Source organism: Artemia franciscana, chromosome 17 (assembly GCF_032884065.1).
Source record: "Artemia franciscana chromosome 17, ASM3288406v1, whole genome shotgun sequence".
Lineage (NCBI taxonomy): Eukaryota > Metazoa > Arthropoda > Branchiopoda > Anostraca > Artemiidae > Artemia > Artemia franciscana.
In genome coordinates, this window is record NC_088879.1 from 2,103,070 (window position 1) to 2,127,269 (window position 24,200).

A 24,200-nucleotide genomic window follows, 5' to 3' on the forward strand; every position below is an offset into this window, starting at 1 on the left:
AGTTTTGATAGACGGAAACCATACAATAGAAGCTTGCTTTTCCACGACAATAATGGGGTCAAAAATGTTAAATTTTCTCACTAGATAAGAAATGCGGGTCAATAGGGGAAAACGTAAGAGATATTTCATGAAACGACAGAAAACTGAACGAAGTTTTGAGTTGCCTGAATTTGTTAATAATTTCCAGAAAGGTGCAATGTGCAGATAATTCGGCAAGGCAGCGGAAGCGAATAGTTTCGAATGAAGACGATGGTTGAACCGTATCTTATTCAGAACAAAATATGCAAACGAAAGCCCGGTCTAGCGTTCAAAGCTATCAAGAGTTGCCGTCCAAGCCTTATTGATGAGCCAATGGGAAGTCCAAGATAAGTAGTGTGATCAGATGGCTTGATCCTACTGTTCCCGAGAGGGAGTCCACTGGTGGCTCTTGCTTCCAGTTAAAGAAAAAGACTTCTGACTTTTGGGCATTGAAATCGAGGCCAGCTTCGCATACACAGATGGTAGCGATATAAGAACCCCACAATTCATTGGACACTACGACTCAAATTCAGAACATCGCCCGCAAAGTGCATATAAGATGATCCCAAATTAAGACCGGTGAGGATGAAAGACGATGGAGCGGCTGACTAAGCGTCAAGAATTCCATTAATGAAGTTAAGGGGAAGAAATGGCACCTTGACGGGTACCTTTCTCCGGTTTAACAAAAATATCGAGAGTGAGTGGGTACTGACATGGAGTGTAGGATAATTGAGAGCCGTCAGCTTTAGACGAAGAGTGAATTATCAGGCGGGCTTTAAGACGAGAGTAAATATCTCGAAGGACTTTAATATAGGAAGGGCTTACCCCACGTTTTGCGGCGTGCAGTAACACAGCTGCGTGAATCAGAGTCACAAGCTTTACACACATCATGACCAGAGAGCACGAGACTTTCCCCTGGTGCTTCAGCATCAATCAATGAATTTGCGACGGGAGACAAAGCGTGGGAGCAGCCGAGGAGGTCGGAATCCAAACTGAAAGGGTCGAAAATGCCAAACGTGGATGAAACTGAAAGGGTTGCGTGCCAAACGTGGCGGTAACCTTACAGAGTGTGACAAAACTGTGCAGTATAAGGGAAGAACAATGCGGTTTTAGAAAAGGTAGAGGATGTGTCGACCATGTTTTCACTCTTAGGTTAATAATTGAGAAGTCCCTTCGTTGTCAAACACCTTTGGTCCTCAGTTTTATCGATTATGAGCAAGCTTTCGATTCTGTTGATAGAACAGCGTTAACAAAGGTCTTGTCGTTATATGGTATACCTGAAAAATACATTAAAGTGATTTGCGCTATGTACGAGAATAATACTGCTGCCGTTAAGGTAGGAAATGAGGTTAGCAACTGGTTTTGTATTAAATCAGGAGTTAAGCAGGGTTGTGTTCTATCCCCCTTTATATGGATCATTTTGATGGACTTCGTCTTAAGGAGCACAGGAAAGGCAATTGGAGACCATGGAATCAAATGGGGAATAAGAACGCTCCTGGACTTAGATTATGCTGATGATTTAAGCATATTAGATGAAAGTGTGAGCAAAATGAATGAATTTTTAGAGGTTTTACGAGTTCAGGGTGCTAAAATAGGCTTGAAAATTAATGTTAAGAAGACTAAGTCACTAAGGCTAGGAATAAGTGAATATGAACAGGTGACATTAGGTAACGAAAAGATTGATCAGGTTGGGAGCTTCAGTTACCTTGGTATTATTATTAGTAAAGATGGTGGGAGCAGTGAAGATGGTAAAAGTAGAATAGCTAAGGCCCAGGGTGTTTTTTCACAGTTAAAAAAAGTTTGGAAGAATAGAAAGATAAGTCTACAAACCAAGATTAGAATATTGGAAGCTACAGTGATGACAGTGGTCAAATATGGCTCTGAAGCATGGGCACTCCGAAAAGCAGATGAAAATTTACTAGATTTTTTCCAGAGAAATTGCCTACGGATTGTTCTGGGTACCCGGCTGACTGACCGTATTTCAAACAGTAGGTTGAACGAAAAGTGTGGTTCAATCCCGCTTTCTGGGGCTATAATGAAAGAAAGGTTGAGATGGCTAGGCCACGTTCTACGGATGAAGGATGACAGATTACCGAAGATTGTCCTTTTTGGCCAACCGTCTGGGGCTACACGGAAAGCAGGTCGTCCTTGTCTGGGTTGGGAGGATGTCATAAATAAAGATTTAAAGGAAATGGGAACTTCCTGGGAGGGTGTAAAGAGGGAGGCTTTAAATAGATTAGGTTGGAGGAGGAGCGTGCGTAGCTGTGTTGGCCTCAGGCGGCTTGGTGCTGCAGTGAGTTATTAGCAGTAGTAGTAGTAGTATACTTGAGTGTTATTAGCGCCAATAATTTATTCACGATATTGTCCAAAACTGGAGGGTCTTTATCACGATTATTCAACACTTAGAGAAGCAGGTATAACAATTAAGACGGGGTGTACCAGTGGGCTTCCCCGATTATCTACAAAATCGGAAATATAGTTAGAAGATTGATCTTACCAGGAGAGTAACATTGCGACCATTATGGACGGGACTATGTCCTTTTATCTTCCAGGGAAGGGGCGACGAAGAATCCAATAATATAATCAGTTTTGACGGAGGGCCATCAGAGGATGTAAACCATTCACCTTCCAGCTTCAATTCAATTTCATTTAAGGGATGATTTACCCTTAGTATATGGATCTAAAATTAGAAGTTAATAAATTAATATTTATCCCATAATTAAGAATAACATAATTGGGCAAAAGCGTTACTGATATATATATATATATATATATATATATATATATATATATATATATATATATATATATATATATATATATATATATATATATATATATATATTGAGAAATAGTATTTTTACATTTTTACGAGTCACAGAAATATTTAAGCGGTGGGGGGGTTGTCAAAACCGGTAACACCCCCTAGGTACACCTGCTTTAAGATTTATATTCCCTGGGTATAGTTATTTATAAACTTTTGTATTTTATTGAAATCGGATCTTTAGGCTATCAGTATGAGGATTTCCCTTGAAAGGTAAACTTTTTCTATAGACACTGACAGCTGAATAAAGGCAATATCGTCAAACGGAACACAGTTTTGTTGAATTTTTAATTGATTTAATTGAATTTTTAATTGAATTTTTAATTGCATCGATTTTTTTTTTTCTGTTTTTGAACAAAGTTGTTTCCACTGTTTCTACCCGTAATAAGTGTGTAGTTTGTAATCATAAGCTAAAGAAATGTAGGCTAAGCGTACTTTTCACTTTTTTATATACAGAAGCTTTAACACGTATATACATATTCAAAAGAAATTAAAATGTTGCAAAAAAATAGTTTCTAAATCTAAACTACTAATTATGCGAGTGGTAGACCTTATATTATTTGCCCCTCCTCCTTATCTCTTAAAAAGTCGTGCTTCTCAACATTCATCTTCATTATTACATAGTACAACAATTCTTTATTCCAACCAAACTGACCACTTGACACTGGTTCCCTGCTGTCAAGGGTGCTTTGGGCCGTATATCCGCCTCCAACAAGAGACAAAAGCACCTTCTTTGTCTATCTCTACCCCAGGTTATCCCTGAGCATGAACTGACATAGAGGTTGAATATATCTAGAAGTTTTGTTCAAGAGTACAAGACAAAATACAATGTGTTCACAGAGGGGCTTTATTCGAAAAAAGCACTCTTGTGTCTGCTTTAAATATAAACGCCACACCTGCTTTCCCTTGTCTAATAAACAATCCCTTATCAAAGAGCCCTTTGATTTGCCGTAAATCTTCACAGAATTGCAACAGAAGAAGGGAAATCACCTCGGTGCAAGGGGTTGCGTACTATTTGTCGAAAGTAAAACCGACTTAACAGCCTCGACGATGCCCCCTGAATTGCGCAACTTTTCTTCAAAACTGCTTCCTGTACCTCCCTGCCTATATTTTATCTTGACGTCAGCGTCTCAGGGTCTGTTCCTGCTTCTTTATGCTGAAGGTACAAATACGAGAAAGCTAGGACATGACTCCTCGCCTGGGTAGGTTTAAAAAAAGAATTTTAATTAAAAACGAGACTATCCAATGTTTGCAAATGTAGTGGTTTGAAAGCAGAATATTCACAATAATTCTGTTAAAAAGTCTGATGATTTCACGAGTCAATTCGCACCCCCCTCGAAAAAAACTAGGCATTTACTGACTTCTCGAGATGTCTCCTAGAATTTATAAACCTATAATTTTCGGATTGTGGTTTTCTCTTTCAAAACTGGTCTCACCCCCACCCAAAAATTGCACTAGTGCTTGAAATATATCCCGAAAATATAGAGCGGGATCAAGGCTGTATCCAGGGAGGGGATTGGGGGTGTGAACCCCCCCCCCAAATGTTTTTCCGACTCATAAAAACGTAACAAAAATGAAAATTTGATGCATTTTTAAAGTTTTTTCTTAAAGTCCCCCGAAAAAATGATTTCGTAAACCCTACTCCCTAAAAAATCTTGTATATGCCCCTGAGCGAGAGACATTTGTTATAGTGTGAATTATAAGCCGGCCTTTTTAGACGAATATAATTAACTGTGTTGTTTTACTGCTACTCAAGAGAAAATGGTCGCCTATCACTTCCGCAAATTTTTGCTTTTTTTCTGGTTGTTGACAGGTGTGTCAACTGCAAGTTTATTAACAAAAAAGAGATGAGTTTGTGAGGCTAGAGAAAATCAATAAAAAGTAGTAATAATAAAAAATAACGCCGGAAATTTTTATCAATTCAGTTCATAAGAGGCCATAAACCAGACTCTTACTGAAGTTCATTCCAGTCCTGAATATGAGCTGCTAGCCAACATTATATACACGGTAAAATGATAAAAAGCAGGAGAAAAAACAAATAATCATTTACCATATAAGCTTAAAACTTTTTAGGCTTAAAACATATAAGTTAATAGATTTTCAACTATTAACGAGAACTATCAAATCGTTTCAACACTGAAGAATATTTTTGAATTCTTATTTTTAAAAGGTTCACAGATTTTTGTTTCTTAACTGTACCATTGATTTATTAAAACTATGTCATACAATATTGTTCCCATACGAACCCAACCCGAAGGTGACTTGCCAAAGCTCGATCTTAAAATGACTACAAATTTGCATAGATATTCAATTATAGCATGAGAACTAACCAGGAGCTATGGCAAATTCCAAAATTAGAAGTGGAATTTTGTGAAGGTTTATCAATGAAATATAATATAAAATCGTTTTGTTAGGATAGAGAGCTGTTGGAATATTTCGCTTGAAAAACATATTAAGACGCAAAAAAACGGCTGGAAACAAGATATAGTCTCTGAAAACTTGGTGTCACACGTTTGGATAAACACACTTCTCATCTTTATAGAAAAAATTCAAAAGATTCCACAGCTTAGACCTTAAAAAATGCAATTTCGTATCTTCATTTTTTTTTTCGTTCTCTTCAACGACCTAGTTGAGGGGTCGTTGCTGTGCTACGACCTGTGCTGTTGCTGTTGCTAGTTCAACGACCTAGTTGAATCTGACATCCTTCTCTACGCGGACGACACAAAGCTCTATCGTGTCATCTCGTCATGTGAAGACATTCACCACCTGCAGGCGGATCTCCAACGAATCGATGACTGGATGAAGAAGTGGATCATGGAAATCAATACCCAGAAAAGTCATATCCCCACTCTGGGTCCACAAAAGTTTTCATCCTCATACCTCTTGGTTCTGCTGCACTCACTCTTAGTAAAGAAGAAAGAGACCTAGGCATCTTAGTGGATTCTGAACTGAACTTCAGTAGCCACTATGAAGCTGTCGTCAAGAAGGCTTCAAAAGTTGCTGGTATGATCAGAAGAAACTTCTCGTGTGAGGACGACAAAATGCTTGCTACGCTCTATAAGTCCCTTGTCCGCCCGATTCTTGAGTATGGACATTGTTCTACAAGACCATACTACAACAAGGACATAGATGCTCTCGAAAATGTTCAGAGGAGGATAACTAAATTCTCTCCCAGGTTACGCTCCCTTCCCTACGAAGAGAGGCTTAGAAAGCTTGAAATCCCAACCCTCGCCTATAGATTCCATCGTGGTGATCTTATTGAAATGTACAAGCTCTGCGATGGAGCCTATGATAACGTACAAGCTCAGAGAATCGTGCAGTTCAATAAAAATCATCTTCGAGGACATCAGTATAAAGTGAGTACGGAACGCTTTTACAAGGACATGGGCCGATGGACTTTCGGCAACCGAGTTGTTCAGCATTGGAACAACTTACCAGAAAGAGTAATCTGCTCCACAAACCTACTGACATTCAAGAAGGAAGTTGATAAATATTATTCAAGTGACATTTTCTTCTTGTGCAAATTTAGAAGAAATGCAAATTAAGATTTTTGTTCTGTAGAGGCTTAACGGCCTGCCATCAAATTTGCGACTATATTTATTTATTTAAAAAATGACATTATTTTCAAATAGCTAATAGAAATTTATCGCCAAATTTTGTAAAATTTCGTGGAACTTCCTCAATATGAAATCCTCAAAACGGTAGTAAATTCGACAGCTAGTCCGGAAGAAGATAAGATATATTCATTTTACAGATACATGCAAAAACATTACCCACCACCAATTAGTCTTCCTCATCTATTTTTATTTATGATTGGGTTGTTAATGTGAACATTTATTTTACGAATGTAAAAGCTTTGTTGATTATAAAATAAGTTAGTTTAATTATTATAGAATAAGTTGTTTTTCTTTTACGACGTAGTCCTTTTTTTGGTACTTCGCACAATCCAGAACACACTCGAGAAGTTAGCTGAATGTACGATCTATAAAAACCGGTTTCATAGCCACACAGACAAATAACGGGTGATAGAACGCATTAGACTTGTAAAATTTGGGCTTATATTTGCACATTAGCGTGAGGGGGGGGGGTAAGTTTAGGTTACTTTACCCCACATCCCCCAATGTGCAAATATATTGCCTGAATTATATTATAATATAAACTAAAGTATTATATTTTCATTATATTTTGGTATATTTCAGGCTTCATAGCCACACAGACAAATAACGGGACAGAACACATCAGACTTTTAAAATTTGGTCTATATATTTGCACATTAGCGGGAGGAGGTAAGGTTAGGTTATTTTAACCCCCCCCCCCCTAATGTGCAAATATATTGCCCAAATTATACTATTATATAAACTAAAGTATTATATTTTCATTATATTTTGGTATATTTTATTAGGATTAACCTAACTTCACTTCTTGAGTGTGTTCTGGATCGTACGGAAGTACCATTTTTCTTATATAAGAATGTAGTTCGTACCTCTTAGTGCCTCATCTAACTTTTAGAATAATCAGTCGGTAAACAGATGCGAATGAGCGGTTCCGGCAGGTTTTATTGCGAAAGACTAAAGACTACGATGCAATTTAAAATGTAAAAAGTTTTTTGAAGTTAATTAAATCATAAATCATAATTTCAAAATTGCTATATTAATCAACATACCAACAGCCTTTTGTCATTGTGTTACAACACATTATCACACCATTGATAAATTGAACTATCAAGTATTTGATATATATATAAGTTTGTGCCTAAAATCTGACTCAGGAAGTCTACAGCACTACAAGAACAGATTTTTGACAATTTAGATCTAATAAAAACAAAACCAGAGTACCTTCTAAGTACTATTGTGTATCACAAAGCTATTTGTGATGTCTCTGATAAACTGCACGGTCAATTTACTCTGGTGTATATGCGGTACTTGGTAATTATAGGCCTCACTCTCGCCAAGTTTAATTTTGGCAAATTGGGATGGGCACAAAAGGCAATTGTCTATATCTTACCGACAAAAGGGTTAAAATTAGGTGTATTTCAAGTAATTCAGGAAGTGGGTCTCAAAAAGGGGTTGCGTCAGCTTCTATTACGGTATACAAACGAGGATAACAAATAGATTTCATGAATTTGGTTGGACAAATCGTACGACCAGAAGTCGAGGGTGTTGTGTGGTCATCTTTGGCAGGCGCTAACGCAGGGAAATAAGTTCCAGCTTACGTGTTTGGTCTTTGGAAATCCAAAATGGAACCAATTCGTGAAAGGAGCAAACATCATCCTTGGATTTTCAAAAGTATTTCTCTTTTGTTATTTTCATGGAAAAATATTTTTTCGGCATTTTTATAAAAAAATCGAAAAAATAACATTGCCCATCCTAAATTTTGAAAATAAATTCCCATCCCTTACATTTTGTGAATTGACACCACTGGATCTACATCTTTTTTTCGAAGAAAAGGATTAAGTCAACGGCTAAAACCTATGCAAGAACAAGCAAGATGTGGAACACATTTCACCCTGAAGGGCTCTGATAAAATCGATGAGCCGTACACAGTGGGCAGCCTGCCCAGGAGTACATCGAACAAACAACAAACGAACAACAACGCGCAAGATGCATCCGCACGTGGAAGAGTGGCTCTCTCTCTCAGAAAGCATGTACACCAGGTGGCGCATGCCAAGTGTGATAGAACTGTGCCAAGCGTTTTGGAGACTGTGTCAAGCACGGCGGAAATCTGCCAAGCATAGCGGAAATGTGCAGCACGCTTGGCGTTCCGAGCGAGGTGGCGGGAAGTTAGCATCCCTCCACGCCGCAGGCAAGTGTGAACATTTTGCCATCGTCCTTATTGCAATCACCGTGACAAGGTAGACGGTAGATTTCTGAAGCCGCGATTTTCTATGATTTTTCTTATGATTATTTCAAAATTATCAAGTTTTTTGAGTAGTATCACCTTTTCGTCAGTGTTATCGCGTTAAAACATAAAACAAATCAAAACTAATTAGTTAACTTGAAAAAGCTTTTGGTCCGCAAAAATTCAAACATCAGCAATCTGCTGGTCCAGAAAAGAAAGCTAGAACTTCTTAAGCTTTTTGGTGCCATATAATGTTAGTTTATTTTTTGCTGACTTTTCACTCATATTTCTTTTGTTCTTTTTTTTTTTTTAATTTGGTGTCCACTAGTACAAAGCTGCATAATTGTATACGGAAAACTTAATCAAAAATTGAATCTCGATTTTTCTAATTTTTAAAGATACGTATAGTTACATAAGTTTGTATTAAACCAATTTAAACAATTACATGTACTTGTCGGTTCTGGAAACACCTTCAAGAATCAAGCCTAGGTTACATCTCAGAAAACCAGTTTCATAGCTACAAAAACAAGGGATGGATGAAACAATGCATTGGACTTGTATAATTTGGGCTATATATTTGCACATTAGAGGGTTAGCTTAGGTTAGGGGCGCTGTCAAAATACTTTACCCCCTCCCCCTAGTGTGCAAATATACAGCTCAAATTATATTATTATGTAAACTAAAGCTTATATGAAGGTTATATTTCATTAGGATTATCCTAACTTGACTTCTTGGGTGTGTTCCATATTATTAACAAGTAGCGTACCTAATTAGATTTTATGTCCACTGCCCTTTGTACTTAAGGTAAAAGTGCGCATCATGCAGTTTTCACAATTTTTAACACTATTTTACTATTTTATTATTACTATATACTATTTTACTATTTTACTATTTACTATATACTACATACTATTTTACTATTTCACTATTTATACAGTTTTCACTACAGTTTCACTAGTATTTACATTTTCATCTTATGAAATGGTCTACACACATGGTTTACCATGTAGAAAGGCTGTTTTATTACGATCATTAAACCATCAACAGCAATAGATTACACATACTGAAAATTAAGTAAGAAAACCCATTTTTTCAACTGAAAGTAAGGAGCAGCATTAAAACTTTAAACTAACAGAAATTATTATGTATATGAGGAGGTTCACCCCGCTCGTCAATACCTCGGTCTTTGCGCTCAAGTTCGAATTTTGCTCCAATTCTTTATTGAATTTTGTTCCAATTAAAGGTATTGACGAGGGGGCAAGCCCCCTCATGTACGTAACAATTTCTGTTCGTTTTAAGTTTTAATGTTGCTCCTTACTTTCAGTTGAAAAACTTTTTTTTAAATATAATTTCTGATCGTTTTTTAAATAATGCTGGAAAATATGGCGCTCCCTTCATGGAAAAATTCTCCTCCCCTTTGAAAAGATCCTTCCATGTAACCTCCTCCCTTGACCCCCCTAGAAAAAATCACCCCTGAAAACGTCTGTATGCTCCCCAATAACCAATACTACATGTAAAAAATGGGCAAAGATCACAACTTGCAGCCCTTCCCCCGGATACTGTGGACGATTAAGTCATCCTCAAAGATATAGTTAATAGATTTTTCGACTATGCTGAACAAAATGGCTATCTCAAATTTTGACCCAGTGTTTCGGGAAAAATGAGAGTGGGAAGGAGCCTAATTGTCCTCAAATTTTTTCGCCACTTAAAAAGGGCACTAAAACTTTTAAATTTAGTTCGAATGAGCCCTCTAGCGACATTTTCGGACCACTGGGCGGATACAATCAACCCTGGGAGAAAAAACAACAAATAAACACGCATCCGTGATCTTTGTTCTAACAAAAAATACAAAATTCCACATTTTGACAGATAGGGGCTTGACACCTCTACAGTAGGGTTCTCTAATAGCTGAATCTGATGGTGTGATTTTCATGATCTTTAGAGGGTGTTTCCCCCTTTTTTCGAAAATAAGGCAAATTTTCTTAGGTTCTTAACAGTTGATGGATAAGACTAAACTTGGTGAAACTTATATATTTGAAATCAGCATATAAATCCAATTCTTCCGATGTATCTATTGGTATCAAAATTCCGTTTTTTAGAGTTTCGGTTACTATTGAGCCGGATCGCTCCTTGCTTACAATTCGTTACCACGAACTGTTTGATCAAGCAAGTTCGATTATAATCAACAACAATTATAAAGCATTTACCCTAGGAAAAAGGGCTAGATCAAATACGGTTTTTGGTCATAAATAGCCCTGTCATTAGCCCAAATGACAGAAAAATGTTCACAGCAATAGCCTATTTAATGACAAATGTTGGTTCGGAGACAGTGAAAGTGAATGTCGCGACCAAGATTATTAATTTATTAACGACTTCTTCTTTCCAACAGTGCGTGGTAACACCTATACAAAAATATGGATTTTTGCTATTTTTGCTACAAGACAGATCAAGGATGTTTTTTTTTTTTTTTTTTTTTTTTTTTTTTTTTTTTTTTTTTTTTTTTTTTTTTTTTTTTTTTTTCAGGGGTGATCGTATTAATACAATTGTCCTAGAAGATCAGGAGAGGTTGCATTGTAGCGGAAATTAAGTACCCTTTCTCTATTCTAGTACTCTCTTTAAGTGACAAAAAAGACTGGAAGGCAACTGGCCCCCCTCTTACGCCCATTTCCCCCAAAAGTTATCCGATCTAAGATTTTGATATTGCTATTTTGTCCAGTACAGTTGAAAGAGCAAATAACTCTGTCTTTAGGGGTAAAATGCCCCCCCCCAGTCCGCGGGGAGAGGCCTTTAAATTATGAAATTTGTCCATTGTTTACGTATAGTATTTGTTATAGGGAAGTATACACACATTTTTGGGGGGTGGGATTTGTGCGTGGGGTGGATTTTTATAGGGATAATATTCCTTGGAGAGGGAAATTTCCGGGGGGAGGGGGTGAATTTTCCACGGGGAATGTTACATTGAGGGGATTTGACAGAATTTCCTATACGAAATTCTTTTTAATTGTCTTACATTCTCTTTGCCAAAATTTGCATGAAAATTTTCCGCGGAAAACCGCGGTGGCGTTAAAACACTGCTACCGATGAAATGGGTAGACTGCATACTAATTTCAACAGATCTCTGTATCCTCTAATCGTCTTAGACGATTGGTTAGACGCTAAACTTGAAATCCTTTGTCCGGACCGTCAGAGGTTCAAGTCCTGGTGTCACTGGTTATTTGGTTTGGAACGGGGGTCAGTGAATCGATAGGCTCGACCAGAGTCGATCCAGTTCTTAATGGGTGCCTGGAGAAATTTAGGGAAGGTAAACAGGAAGGGTGTGCGAAAGCACAGAATTTCTACCCCCCCCCCCCCCACTGCACTTCCTGGCTAAATGGCCATGAAATGGAGATCAGCGCCGCCGGTAGTCTGTGAGAAGATCTTCACCTTTGTGTCCACTAAATTTCCGTCTTGATTAGGCCTACCTATGTAACGGCCCCAAACGATCTCCTCCGGTTATGGAGGCCTGTACAAAGGTTGGTATACGGATGGGAAGATGCACCTTAAAAAAATAATGATACAAGTTCTAAAAGCTCATGTCACTTGTCTCTAGTAGAAAATGCCCCATAATCAGTCAGACTAGACCCGAACTAAACAGCTCGCAGTAATAAACGATAAGTAAAGAGCAACCCGTGCCAATAGCAACCAAAACTCTAAAAGACTGTATTTTTACAACAACAGATATAAAAAAAATCTGATGCTCAGAGTCTGTGAAATTCAACAAGTTCAAAGTTGCCAACTGAAATATATAACAAGAAAATTTACGTAATTCCCCCCAAAAAGAAGGATGAGACGCCCCTCAAGAAAGGATTTCCTTGAGCGATTTCATCATATTCACGAATCCTATATAAAAGGCTTCAAATTCTTATACGCAAAAATATGAATTTTTGCGTTTTAGATTACAGCAAATATCAGCAATCGCTATCAAAATACTTTCCATTTCCATCAAACAATAACCCTCTACGAGTAGAAGAGGATTAGCAGTATCCCTTCGAGGAATTATGGATAGTTTATATTTGGAGTGATACCAAGGGCAAGTCAGCCTCAAGATAGAAACGTCTCTTACAAGAACAAATAAGGAAAACGTGATAGCGAAACACGCAGTTATGAAAAATGGACCAAGTGAGATTAAATTAAAAGAGGAGAAACAAGAAATCCCCTTGTTATGTTTAATAAGCAGACCATGTCTCTTTTGTGATAAGAATGACATATAAAACGGTATGAGTCGTACAAGAAAAAGAAAAAAGCACAAGAAAACAAATAAAATGCCCTATATAGAGCCGTTCCTAGAGGTAGTGGTCCCAAGAGTTAAATAAATTACAGCACCCCCTGCTGACTCAAAAATAAGCAAAAAAAGCCAAATCAAATTGAAAAATCTGATCGAAGTGGGCAACCCCCCATCAACGGGGCCTGGGGCAGCTGCCCTGGTTGACCTCTGTGAACGGCTCTGGCCCTATATATATATATATATATATATATATATATATATATATATATATATATATATATATATATATATATATATATATATATATATATATCTATTTGATCTATTAATGACTCGCTGACATTATTTGCAGAAAGTCTTATCTGCCAGTGTCTGCATGACTTTTATTTTATTTTTTTTATTTTTTTATCGAAAATAATAAAAGATAATAAATCCTCGCCGAAATATTTTACCCGTGGGGAAATATTACTTTCAACATTGTGATATGGTATTTCCTTTTGTTCCCAAGATGCTTCAATAGTTGAGGCAAATGTTAACATGAGGGAGAAGACTCGCATTAATTATTGCTAATTTTGAACTTGATATGTGTATTGTGCTCATTATCAAACATGCTAAAAAGTTAATTTCATAAGCCACATTGGCCTGGCAGAAAAAAGAATAAAGAAATAAACATAGTGAAGATCGAGAGTGTGGTTTTATAAGGCCAATAAAAATACTAGGCGGAACAAGACAAATATTTCGAGAGGGGCAACCGCCTTTCTTCTTTAGCTCTATGAAAGAAAGTTCAAAAAAAATATTTTCTGAGCGAAAATGCGAACGAAACAAACAAGTTAAAAACAAAAAGACAAACAAACAATGCGGAAAGCGAAAAAGAAATAAAAGCCCAAATTTGAAGAATTAAAAATCTAACAGTGCCGGAAAAAACCAACAACTAATGAAATCAAAATTAGCAGAGATAAAAGTATTAAAAGCCAAAAACTTAACTCTAAAATGAGCCACTCACCAATATTTTTAGTTAGTTGTGAATAATGGTGAGTGACGGATATAGAATGATGGTTGACAGACACGCATCAAGATTTTAAGCTCCCCCAATCTGATATTTTTCGTAGTTGTATTATAATTTCCATACTTATCACAACCAAAACAAAAGGTATAGGCTATCTAGACTTTTCAAGCAAGTGTGCCAGAGAGTGGATCTAGAATGCACGATATCCAGTCGCCAGAATCCCCAGCCTTGACCGCTGGTTGGGCAGATTAGAGACGATGGAGATTGCTTGGATTCTATTTCTCTGATAGACCACCATGAAGATATGTGAGTCAAGTGAAATGTCTATTAGCTTAGACCACACGTGTACTACGTGTCCACTGAGATGAATTCATTCTAATATGTATGAAAAATCGATTAACGCCTTCCAAATCGCTAGAATTACAGCAAAATAATCGAAGTTGTTGACTGTAACTCTATTGTAGTAGGCAACATTTTGATGTGGCCCCCACTCATCAGGGAAGCCGTCGAGGCAACTGCCCCAGGCCCCGTGCCTCAGGTGAATTTCGCGATGGACTGTTTTGTCATCGTTAAACGCTCATACAAATACGTGGGATCCCTAGGTGCTCAGAATTGAGCAAAACATAGACATAAGTACGATGTGATAAACCTTTTTTGGAGTCCAGTGCTCATAATCGTGGTTTTGTTACATAGAGGCCTACAATCCCATAATTGCGGTTGTATTGTACATTTACCCTGACTTGAAGAGAGTCCTCGTTATGATATTAAAAACAAACAGAAACTATGTGTGAAAATAAATTTTCCGATAATGAAATGAAAGAGAATGTGAAAACATAAAAAATCATAAATTATTCTGAAAATTCCGTTAATTTGATGGGCATAGATTACACTAAGTTACACCCAATTTGGGGGGATTTTTTCCTTTTCTAAGATCATAATCGTTCATTAATGCCAATAGTTTTAGAACTCAAAAGAAATGAATTTTACATTTATGGAATCTGTCATGAAAATCAGGGCGTATTTGTTGTTATTAGATCTTTAGAGTTTCGGTTCCTTTCGACACGGGTCACTCTTTACTTACCGTTAATTACCAAGAACGGTCTGATTTCCACGGTTGTACGGCACTGGAATACCAAGGGACTAACAAGAAAATACAGTCACTAACATTGAAATAATTGCATTTTCAATGGGGAAACTATTTCCCCGTAGGTTGCCACGGAAACCATGTCTTTAAAGAAAGGGGAACGTAATTTATGGCCTGTGATACCTCAAAATAAATATGACGTTCCCAAAGGTTGTTTATGGTTTCTAAATTATATGCAATAATGAACAGAGCAGGCCAGGGAGGCTGCAAGGCGTGTACAGAGAGAGGCTGCAGGACTACCTTAAAAATGCTCAACCCTCCCAATAATTTCCAATTTGCCTACTGTTGTTTAATATTTAATCCCCCCCCAAAAAAAAATTCCTTCACACGAGCAAGGCGGTACACAAGTTTTGCAGTATTTAACAAAATCTGACTTTTCTCCCACAAAATAGTGATTTGTCTCTCCCCTCCTCTTCCCAAATGTGTTTGTATCTACCTCTTCTTTAAGGAAAATTAATGCAAGCACCCTCGGTTATATGCAAGCACGCTAAATCACGGATTAGAACACCTTTATAGAATCAGGAGGTTAGAAAATTAGTTTTATGTACCTGTTCAGTCGCAAGTGCTTTTTCGTGTCTTTCTTTGGGCGGGTATTTGCATATTAGTTAAATGTATTTGATTTATAAATAAAGTGAACTGAAATAAAAGAGAACTGAACCAAAATTATTTTTTTTTTATAAAAGGTAACACATCTTCAGATAAAGGTAATTTTAATCAAATTTCAAACCCATCTACGGATAGCTACCGAAATCTACAAGGAAACAGAAGTAGGTATTGAATGAAAATTTTTCCAAAGAAATGTGTAGATTTTCAAAATGGAATTTTTTTCATGGCAGAATATCATGACCGAACATAGTCATAAAAAAACTTATTCCCATTGGAATTAATTCCATCAATTCCAATGTGTTTAAAGAAAAATGAAATGGCGATGAAGGACATATACATAAGTTTTTTACCTTCTATGGGGGGAGGGGGCTGGGTTTGATAAAACTATCTTCATTTCTTACAAGGGCTTCCTGCCCTTCTCATTGGATGCCCTTGACCAAAACTATAATAATTAAATTGTAGCAACTAAGAAATTTTAAACCATTCGTTCAAAAACTAAAAAATATTAAACTCACCTCTTCTTCAAGAAAGTCTTGAGGTTTCACTGTGCCCCAACAACCATTTGCAACAACATTTCGTTGGTTCAACCACGCTGACATATATTTCGTTTCTAGTGGGGTATGGATCACACACAAGTCCGGGCCTGGAAAAATTTGATTGAATTTTATTTTAAACATAAGGAATTCCTCTCATTCCGCCCCCGAGATATCTGTCGGGCACAGATTAAAAAAATTTTAATCTGTGCCAAAAAAAACCCTACAAATTACATAATAATAATAATAATAATAATAATAATAATAATAATAATAATAATATTTATTTATTTAAACCCTCTATACACAAAAAAGGCACTAAACATTAAATTAAAGATGCATTACCATTAAACATTAAATTAAGATGCATTAAACATTAAAATTAAGATGTATTAAATATAAACATTTAAGATGAAATCTCGAGACTTCAGGGAGCCCCCTTTGGCTTCTTTACTTGAGGACGTTTAGCTTTTCGTTTGGGATCTTATGATTGCTAAAAAGCACAATTTTCGTCAAACTCTCCTTCTTCATCCTTAGAACGTGACCTCACTCTTTTTCTTATTTGCCATAGAAGGTGGGATCGGATCACATTTTTGTTCGGCTTATTGTTTTATCTACGGCCATAAATAACATAGGAGATAATCCGCAGCAAAAAAAAAAAAAAAAAAAACATTTGGAGGGTAGCCGTTAAATGAACTCACAAATGAACTGTTAGTGATTGTGACTGGACACACATTCTGAGGAGAGGGGACTTTGAGCCCATACTTACAGTACAAATCTTTACTTTTTTCTTAATATTTTTCGTGTAATTTCTTTATATGTTCAGGTGATTTGCTTATTCTTGGCGTTTACAGGCTTGTGCACGGCAATTCGAGAATGAATTCATGTACATATTAGTTCCCTCGGCCCATTGGTAAATCGTCTGAGAACCCACCTATCAGGTAACAAATATGGAGTGTTGTCTTTGTAATAGAAAATCGATAAGATTCATTTTTGATGGATTATACTCAGCCTTCTTGACGCGTAATTTTTACTAGTAATTTGGTATGAGACATGTTTAATTTTTTTTTTATTCAAATGACGAGCCATGTTCAGGAAGTCGATATCTCCTCTTTTATATTTTCTAAAACGCTGATTTTATAAGACATTGGTTATCAATAAACATATTTGCAGTCAGAAAAGAAAAGTTCCCAGTTTAAAAAAAGATGTGTACCATGTGTGGTGCGAAGAGGCGTGGCAGAAGTTACCTCACGTGGAAGAAGAAGTAGCATACCAATCTGTTACACCATGTGGCAGAGACTGGAGAACCCTTAAAGCAGAAGTATACTCTGACCTTGAAAGGCTCGAAGCACTTTTGTAAGTCGATTTCGATTAAAGGTACCTATAAAGGTGCGTACCAGGATCCAATAATAATAACTAATAGTTTTTTGCCATATTTGCTCTAAATTGTAAAGTAACAATTGCTGACCCACTCGCATTATTGTAAACGCTGAAGAGACTGCATTGCTAGCCCTTTTCCTGATTCTGAGCAATGACTGAATTTGTTATTATTCACCATGTTAGGATGCTGGAAGATGCATGGAAGTAATGAATGATCATTTATGGTAATTCGCTAGCTGGAACGCCCTCCAAAGTTTTGACTGAGGTTAATTCAGACTCTCGACGTTAAACATTGTACAACGAAATGAAGAAGAAGATCCAAGGAATGACAGGTTGTTAAGGGAAAATATTATGGTACTTGTGTATTATTTAGAACACACTTAATAAGGGAAGTTAGGTTCTTTCGTGAAACAGACTACGATGCAGGTAATTTTAATCAAATATTTTATATATAGAGGTGGTTAGGTTACGTTAAGTTAGGTATTTGATATAATGAACCCCAGCCCTCCCCCTTAATGTGCAAATATATAGCTCAAACTTTTGATAAAGCTAATGAAATAAAACAAAATATGATGAAAATATAATACTTTATTAGGAAAATTGTAAAATAACAACTTAGAATTATGTACCCAGAACGCAGAAATGAAAGCAGAACTCTACTGTTTTCGAACCCCGTATTTACACGCAAATTGACTTTTTTCAAACATGACCTATTGTTACACTTCCAAAAATGCTCCTCCTCGTAAGAGTATAAAGTCATGTTGTTTCCATTGACGCGCTTTTTTTTTCTTTTTTTTTGTGGGCAACAACCCCTTATCCTGGAAAAATATAATTGCCTATTTTTCAGTCTTTGGCAAATCCCAAGTCTTCATTTTAAAATCCTTGTTCAGACACTATCTTCTATCAATATACATAGCTAACTAAATTGAGTTTTGTCTTTGTGGCTATGAAACCGGGTTTTCTCATAAAATGTACCTGCATCGCAGTTTGTTTCGCGAAAGAACCTAACTTCACTTATTGAGTGTGTTCTGAATAATACACAAGTACCAATATTATATATACTAAGATGGTAAAAATGAATCAAAATTAAAATAGTTTCTGTTGTCAGGGGTCCCTCTTCAATGCAAGTAAAATTCTAATTATGAACAGGTATAGAAAGTAGATAGGCATAATAGCAAGCAAAAATTTAAGAAGTATCGGTAAATAATCATGATTTACTAGAACAAATTTCCATTTAATCAAAAATCAACTTTTGAAGAGACATCTATAATTAAATTTTGCAATCCTACCAAATGCTTGAAGTCACTGTTGTCATACGATAGGTTCAAAATTTTGCTGCTGAGCTTAGGCACACCCAAAAACACTCCCAGGGAAATAAATTCATTTTTTGTTTCTCCGGTCCTAAGAAAACACCAATTCTTAAACGTTTTAATCCTAAAATTTTCAATTCTTAAACTTTTCTTAAAATTCAATGAATTCTTAAACTTTTGAGTCATGTGTTTCTCATAGAAAAGTCATTTTAATTGGTTAATTACCCCTATCTGACAACATTGGCATAATAGTTTTGGGTTTCTACTAGGTTCTAAGTTGCTACTGGGTTTCAAGTCATTTTTTTCTTTTATTTCTATTTATTTTTACACTGAGACAGGCGTCTACAAAATTTGTCGCCCTTTATATGTAGGCTAATCATCTGTAAGAGGCTAACAAAATTTGCACACGTTAAATATCAATAAACGCAAAAAGTAAAAATTCAAGACGACGTCAAATTTTATGCTGATGGGGGGGATAATTTTTCTCCAATCATCATAAAAGAGTGTGCGTGTGACTTTTTTTCTCTTTCATGCATGCTGTCCAACAATCATTGCAGCTAATACTCTATAAGGTTATTAAATAAAAATAAAAAAAAGTTTTTTCAACTGAAAGTAAGGTGCAACATTAAAACTTAAAAAGAACAGAATTTATTACATATATGAGGGGTTTGCCTAAACAACGGCACTGTTTCTATTTTTCAGAAAAACAGAAACGAAAGAAAAAAAAAACAGAACAGAAACAGACAGGTCCATAAAACGCGTTACCTGTCTTTACTTTCTGTACTGTTTTTTGTCTTTTTGACCTGTTTTAACAGCTGTTTTTTTCCGTTTATCTTCCTCTTTTTTAAGATTTGCACCCTGTCATCTATACTGGGCGAGTTATATGCTGTAATTCTCAAGCTTGCATAAAGAAACCACCCTGAAAGCATCTTAAATTCACTAATCCATTTTATTTTTGATTAAATACATGCGCATATAATACAACCCCAAGACTGCACAGGCGATTCTAAAACCTATTAGAGGACCTGGGCATAGCATGATTTAATTCTTGTCACCTCAAGATGTTGAAAAACAGAGTATGAAATAAAAGGAACAAACTATCCTTTCAAATTGGCCCATTACAAGCATAGCTTCTTGGGCCTATTAATTGATTTACTTTTGTAATAGTTTTCTTTAGTATTAATAAATTGATTGATTGATTGATTGATTGATTGATTGATTGAAATACACAAGCACAACAGCTTTGAATAAAATGGAGAACAACCTGAAATTCATACTTTGAACTTGTCACTTAGAAACATTCTTGTTTCGAGTGTTCCATCATTTGGTCTTGTACGATGGATTGCTTGCACTATCCATGCTAAAATAAGAATTTCTTTGGTTTTGGGGTGGGGATTGTATACCTCCGGTTAACGGGTCTCGACCATTGCAATTTCAATGGTGTACTTTTTATTTAGATCCAATGCCATTTTCGAGAGATTTTGGGCTTTTTTCCGAAAATAAGGGAAATTTGTTTTTGTGCTGAGATTAAAATTGAAGCTTAATGGAGGTAATAATTAATATTGCTGAATCAGCATCAAATAATTTTTGCATATAATAGTTTTCCTAAAAAGACGTTTTTAATTTTCGGTTAATATAGGCCTAGATTTGCTCTTTACTAGGTTGTAGCTATAGATACATCCGTAGTGTCTAAAATTCGTTGGATGCAAACACTGATAAGTCACTAGAGCCACCTTTTCTACTAACTTGTACTATAAAGCCCTCTCCACTTCTTTGCAAACTTCCCAACCTTACATATTTTGTGCTAAGATCTAAGATAATAGTACTGCAAGGTTCTGGCTTTGTTCTGGACCAGCTTGAAAGTTAATATTGGGCTAATGGTTCTCAATCTCCGAGGGATGTTTTTTAGTTAGACTACAGCTTCTTCTTAGCTGAAAAAGCATTAGTTACAAGAGAATAAAATAAAATAAAAACTATAAATAAAATAAATAAATAAAATAAAAACTAAATAAAATAAATAATAAAAATAAAATAAAATAAAATAAAATATAATAAAATAAAATAAATAAAATAAAATAAATAAAATAATAAAAAATAATATTAACTAATTTTAACCTAAATAATAACCTAATAATAACCTAATATAATATAATAATAATAAAATAATAACCTAATTTTAACCTAATAATATAACCTAAATAAAATAAAAACTATGTCTCTAGTGCTGCCTCCAGTCAGATTTAGTTTCAGCCCACTCATCACATGCACTTTCTTCCTCCAACTCGTCAGGGGCGGGGTATCAGACGGGGTATTAGCAATATCCTCATCAATGATATCTTCGACTGCATCAATCTCTTGCTCTCTACTTGAGCCTTCTTCGAGTTCATCATCATTTTCATCAGATTCACATGCAACAGCTTGCTCTACGTCAATTTCAACCCAGAACTTGAGAAAATTGGTTAAACAAAGATGAAGTAGGTGACCGAAGCATGAAGACCTTTCAATCCCCCCAAGGTAGCAAGGTTTAACAATAGCGTAAACGCAAGTACTTGGTCAAACGAAAAAAAAAACAACAGAAAATAGGTAAAAAAAAACGGAAAAAAAAGCTAACAAAAAACCATAACAGAAACAGAAACAGGTCCAAACCGATTAAAACAGGTCAAAACAGAAAGGAAACAGGACAAACCGATGTCCTGTTTCTGCTTTTCTGTTCTACTGTTTAAAAAAAAAAAGATACAGAAACATAAATAAAAACAGAAACAGTGCCGATGCTTAATTCACCCTCTCGTCAATGCCTCGCTCTTTACACTAGGGTTCAAATTTTGTTCCAATTCTTTAAAAATGACCCTTGAATCACAAAGGCCGTTGAATTAAAATAAATAGCTCTTTTGAAAGTACAAAAAAAAACTTTAACGTAAAGACCGAGGTATTTACGAGGGGGCGAATCCCCTCATATACTTAATAATTTCTGTTCAAGCTTTAATGTTGCTCCCTACTTTCAGTTGAAAAAACTTTTTTTTATTTAATTTCTGATCGTTCTTCAGATAATGCTGGGAAATCCAGCACCCCCTTCATGGAAAATTCGCTTCCCTCATGAAAAAATTCCTCTACGGCAATTCCTCCATAAGGCAATTTTCTCAGGCTCGTAACTCTTGATGGGTATGACTAAAGTTGATGAAACTTATATAGTTATATAGTTTCTTTTGATGTTTCTATTGACATAAACATTCCATTTTTTTTTAGTTTTGGTTACTATTAAGCCGGGTCGCTCCTTACTTACAGCTCCTTACCACGAGCTGTTTGATTTTTGTTGGTATATTTGTAGAAGGTACGCCTTTCCGATCATTCCTAACCTTCCAAGGTGTTTACACGGCTTCAGGAGTCTTTAACCCCTTTTATGATGCACATTAGCAAGTCCAGTTTGTCCAGTCAGAACGAATTATTGCTCTTGTGACTTATCGACTAACTGCACGCAGAGCTCAAATAGAGATAATGTTCCCATTATTTTCTACTAATTACTATTTTCTACTAATTACTATCTTCTTTTAAATTAATGATAACAGTGGCACAACTAGGAGGGGATACCATTGTCCCCAGGCACAAATCTGTTGGACCGCCATTTAGATAATATTTATACCATCTAATTAATTAAAGACAGGCCTACTAACTTTGCTAAAGGGGGGGGGCTGACATTCCCCTGGGCACTGAGGAATCTACCTAAGTCTCTTTCAGATCAATAATGAGACGTCGTTAGGGAAAGGAAGAAGATTGCTGCGACGCTTATTTTTGAATGTTCTGGAGAAGCTTACCTTGTTAATTACTCTTTATGGATCTGAACTTTTTTTCTTGATATTTCTATGACTTCATTAGCCTATGATATAGTTTTACATATAAATTTGAAGCTTTATAACATTATCATTTTTGAGGCTTTACAATTTTTAAGGAGTCCCTAGATCCTCTCTCCTTGAAAATTAACTTTCAAAACATTCTTCCAAAAAAAAAATTCCAAGAAAAGTACAGAGCGACATTGAAACTTAAAATATGCAGAAATAAATTTATTATAAGTCATAATCAAAACAACAGAACTCACTAGCATTGAATAAATGAAGCCCAAAATGAAGGGAAATTGAAATGAATAACCAAGTCAAAATTTAAAACAAAAGATATTTTCTATGAATGAATAAATGGAACCGTGAATGAATAAACGAAAAGAAATTGAAATGAATAGTCAACCTTGAAACCAACAGAAACTACCGAATAAGAGCGAGGCTACCACCTACCACACCCCCAGTCACCCAGAAGGCTAGAGTGTCATTTGTACTTTTACCCATTGCTCCCATCCAACAACTTCAAGCCATGAAAAAATATAGCTTTTAATTTACGAATGAATGAGCCCCTTCTCAAGCTCCTACGATCACTTCTTTATTAAGCGATCGAAAAAAAATATTCGACACATCACTCTTTACTTAGTCAACGCAATTGCGTTGATTCTGATAAAACAATCTTATAGCAGTAAACAAACTGACTTCCTAACTTCACTTCTTGAGTGTGGTTGGGGTATCATACAAGTACCGCATATTGTTTCATTTTGTTTTTTCTTAATAGCATAAGCACTTTGAATTAACATTTGTCTTGATTATACACCTTGTCAACCTTTAATACAAATGTCTTGGAAAGTGTTGAAAAGGCTGGCTCAGAATACATCTTTTTTAACTCTGAAACAGGAGTGTATTTGCTATGGGGTGGGGTGGAGGTGGGGGGGTTGGGGAAAATACCCCCTCCAGACCTAAGTCTGTCCCCATACACCTTAGTTTGCCCCCTGGCTGAAATGTATCTCCTGCAAAAAAAATATTGTCACAACTAAGGTTAGCCTACATAATTCATATATCCAGAAAAAACGGTCAGTTTTCTTTAGTATATCTTTGCTTTTGTGGTAATAGATGGATCCTTTTTTAGTTTTGACTGTCACTTTCACTGCTATTTTCTCTTGGTTTGGGATTGGCTTCAAATTTGCTCCCCCCCCCCTCCAGAATTTTGACAAAATTACGCCAATACTCTGAAAACCACCTTTTACGAACTATAATCTTCTGTAGCCAAAACTTATCGATCAAAACTTATGCAGTGAATTATGTTTTTACTTCAGACAATCATTTAGTAGGTTTTAAAAAAATTTGACTTGGAACTACCAGTTTGAAAGTACATTCTCTGTCCCTTCTTAGGTCTATTCAAACGTTTTTTTTTTTGTTTTTTTTCAGATCTTTCTTTGGCTGTTTCAAA

General features: G+C 35.9%; 1 protein-coding gene across 1 annotated transcript in view; it reads right to left on the bottom strand.

Moving 5' to 3' along the window:
- The window catches only part of LOC136037733 (transforming growth factor beta receptor type 3-like), a 167,412-nt gene that overhangs the window by 87,447 nt on the left and 55,765 nt on the right, over positions 1–24,200 (bottom strand). The window contains exons 3-4 of the mRNA XM_065720508.1: positions 16,216–16,343; positions 2,516–2,698 (exon numbers count right to left, since the gene is read on the bottom strand). Of these exons, the coding sequence (XP_065576580.1) occupies positions 2,516–2,698; positions 16,216–16,343 (311 nt within the window). The remainder of the gene's footprint in view (positions 1–2,515; positions 2,699–16,215; positions 16,344–24,200) is intronic.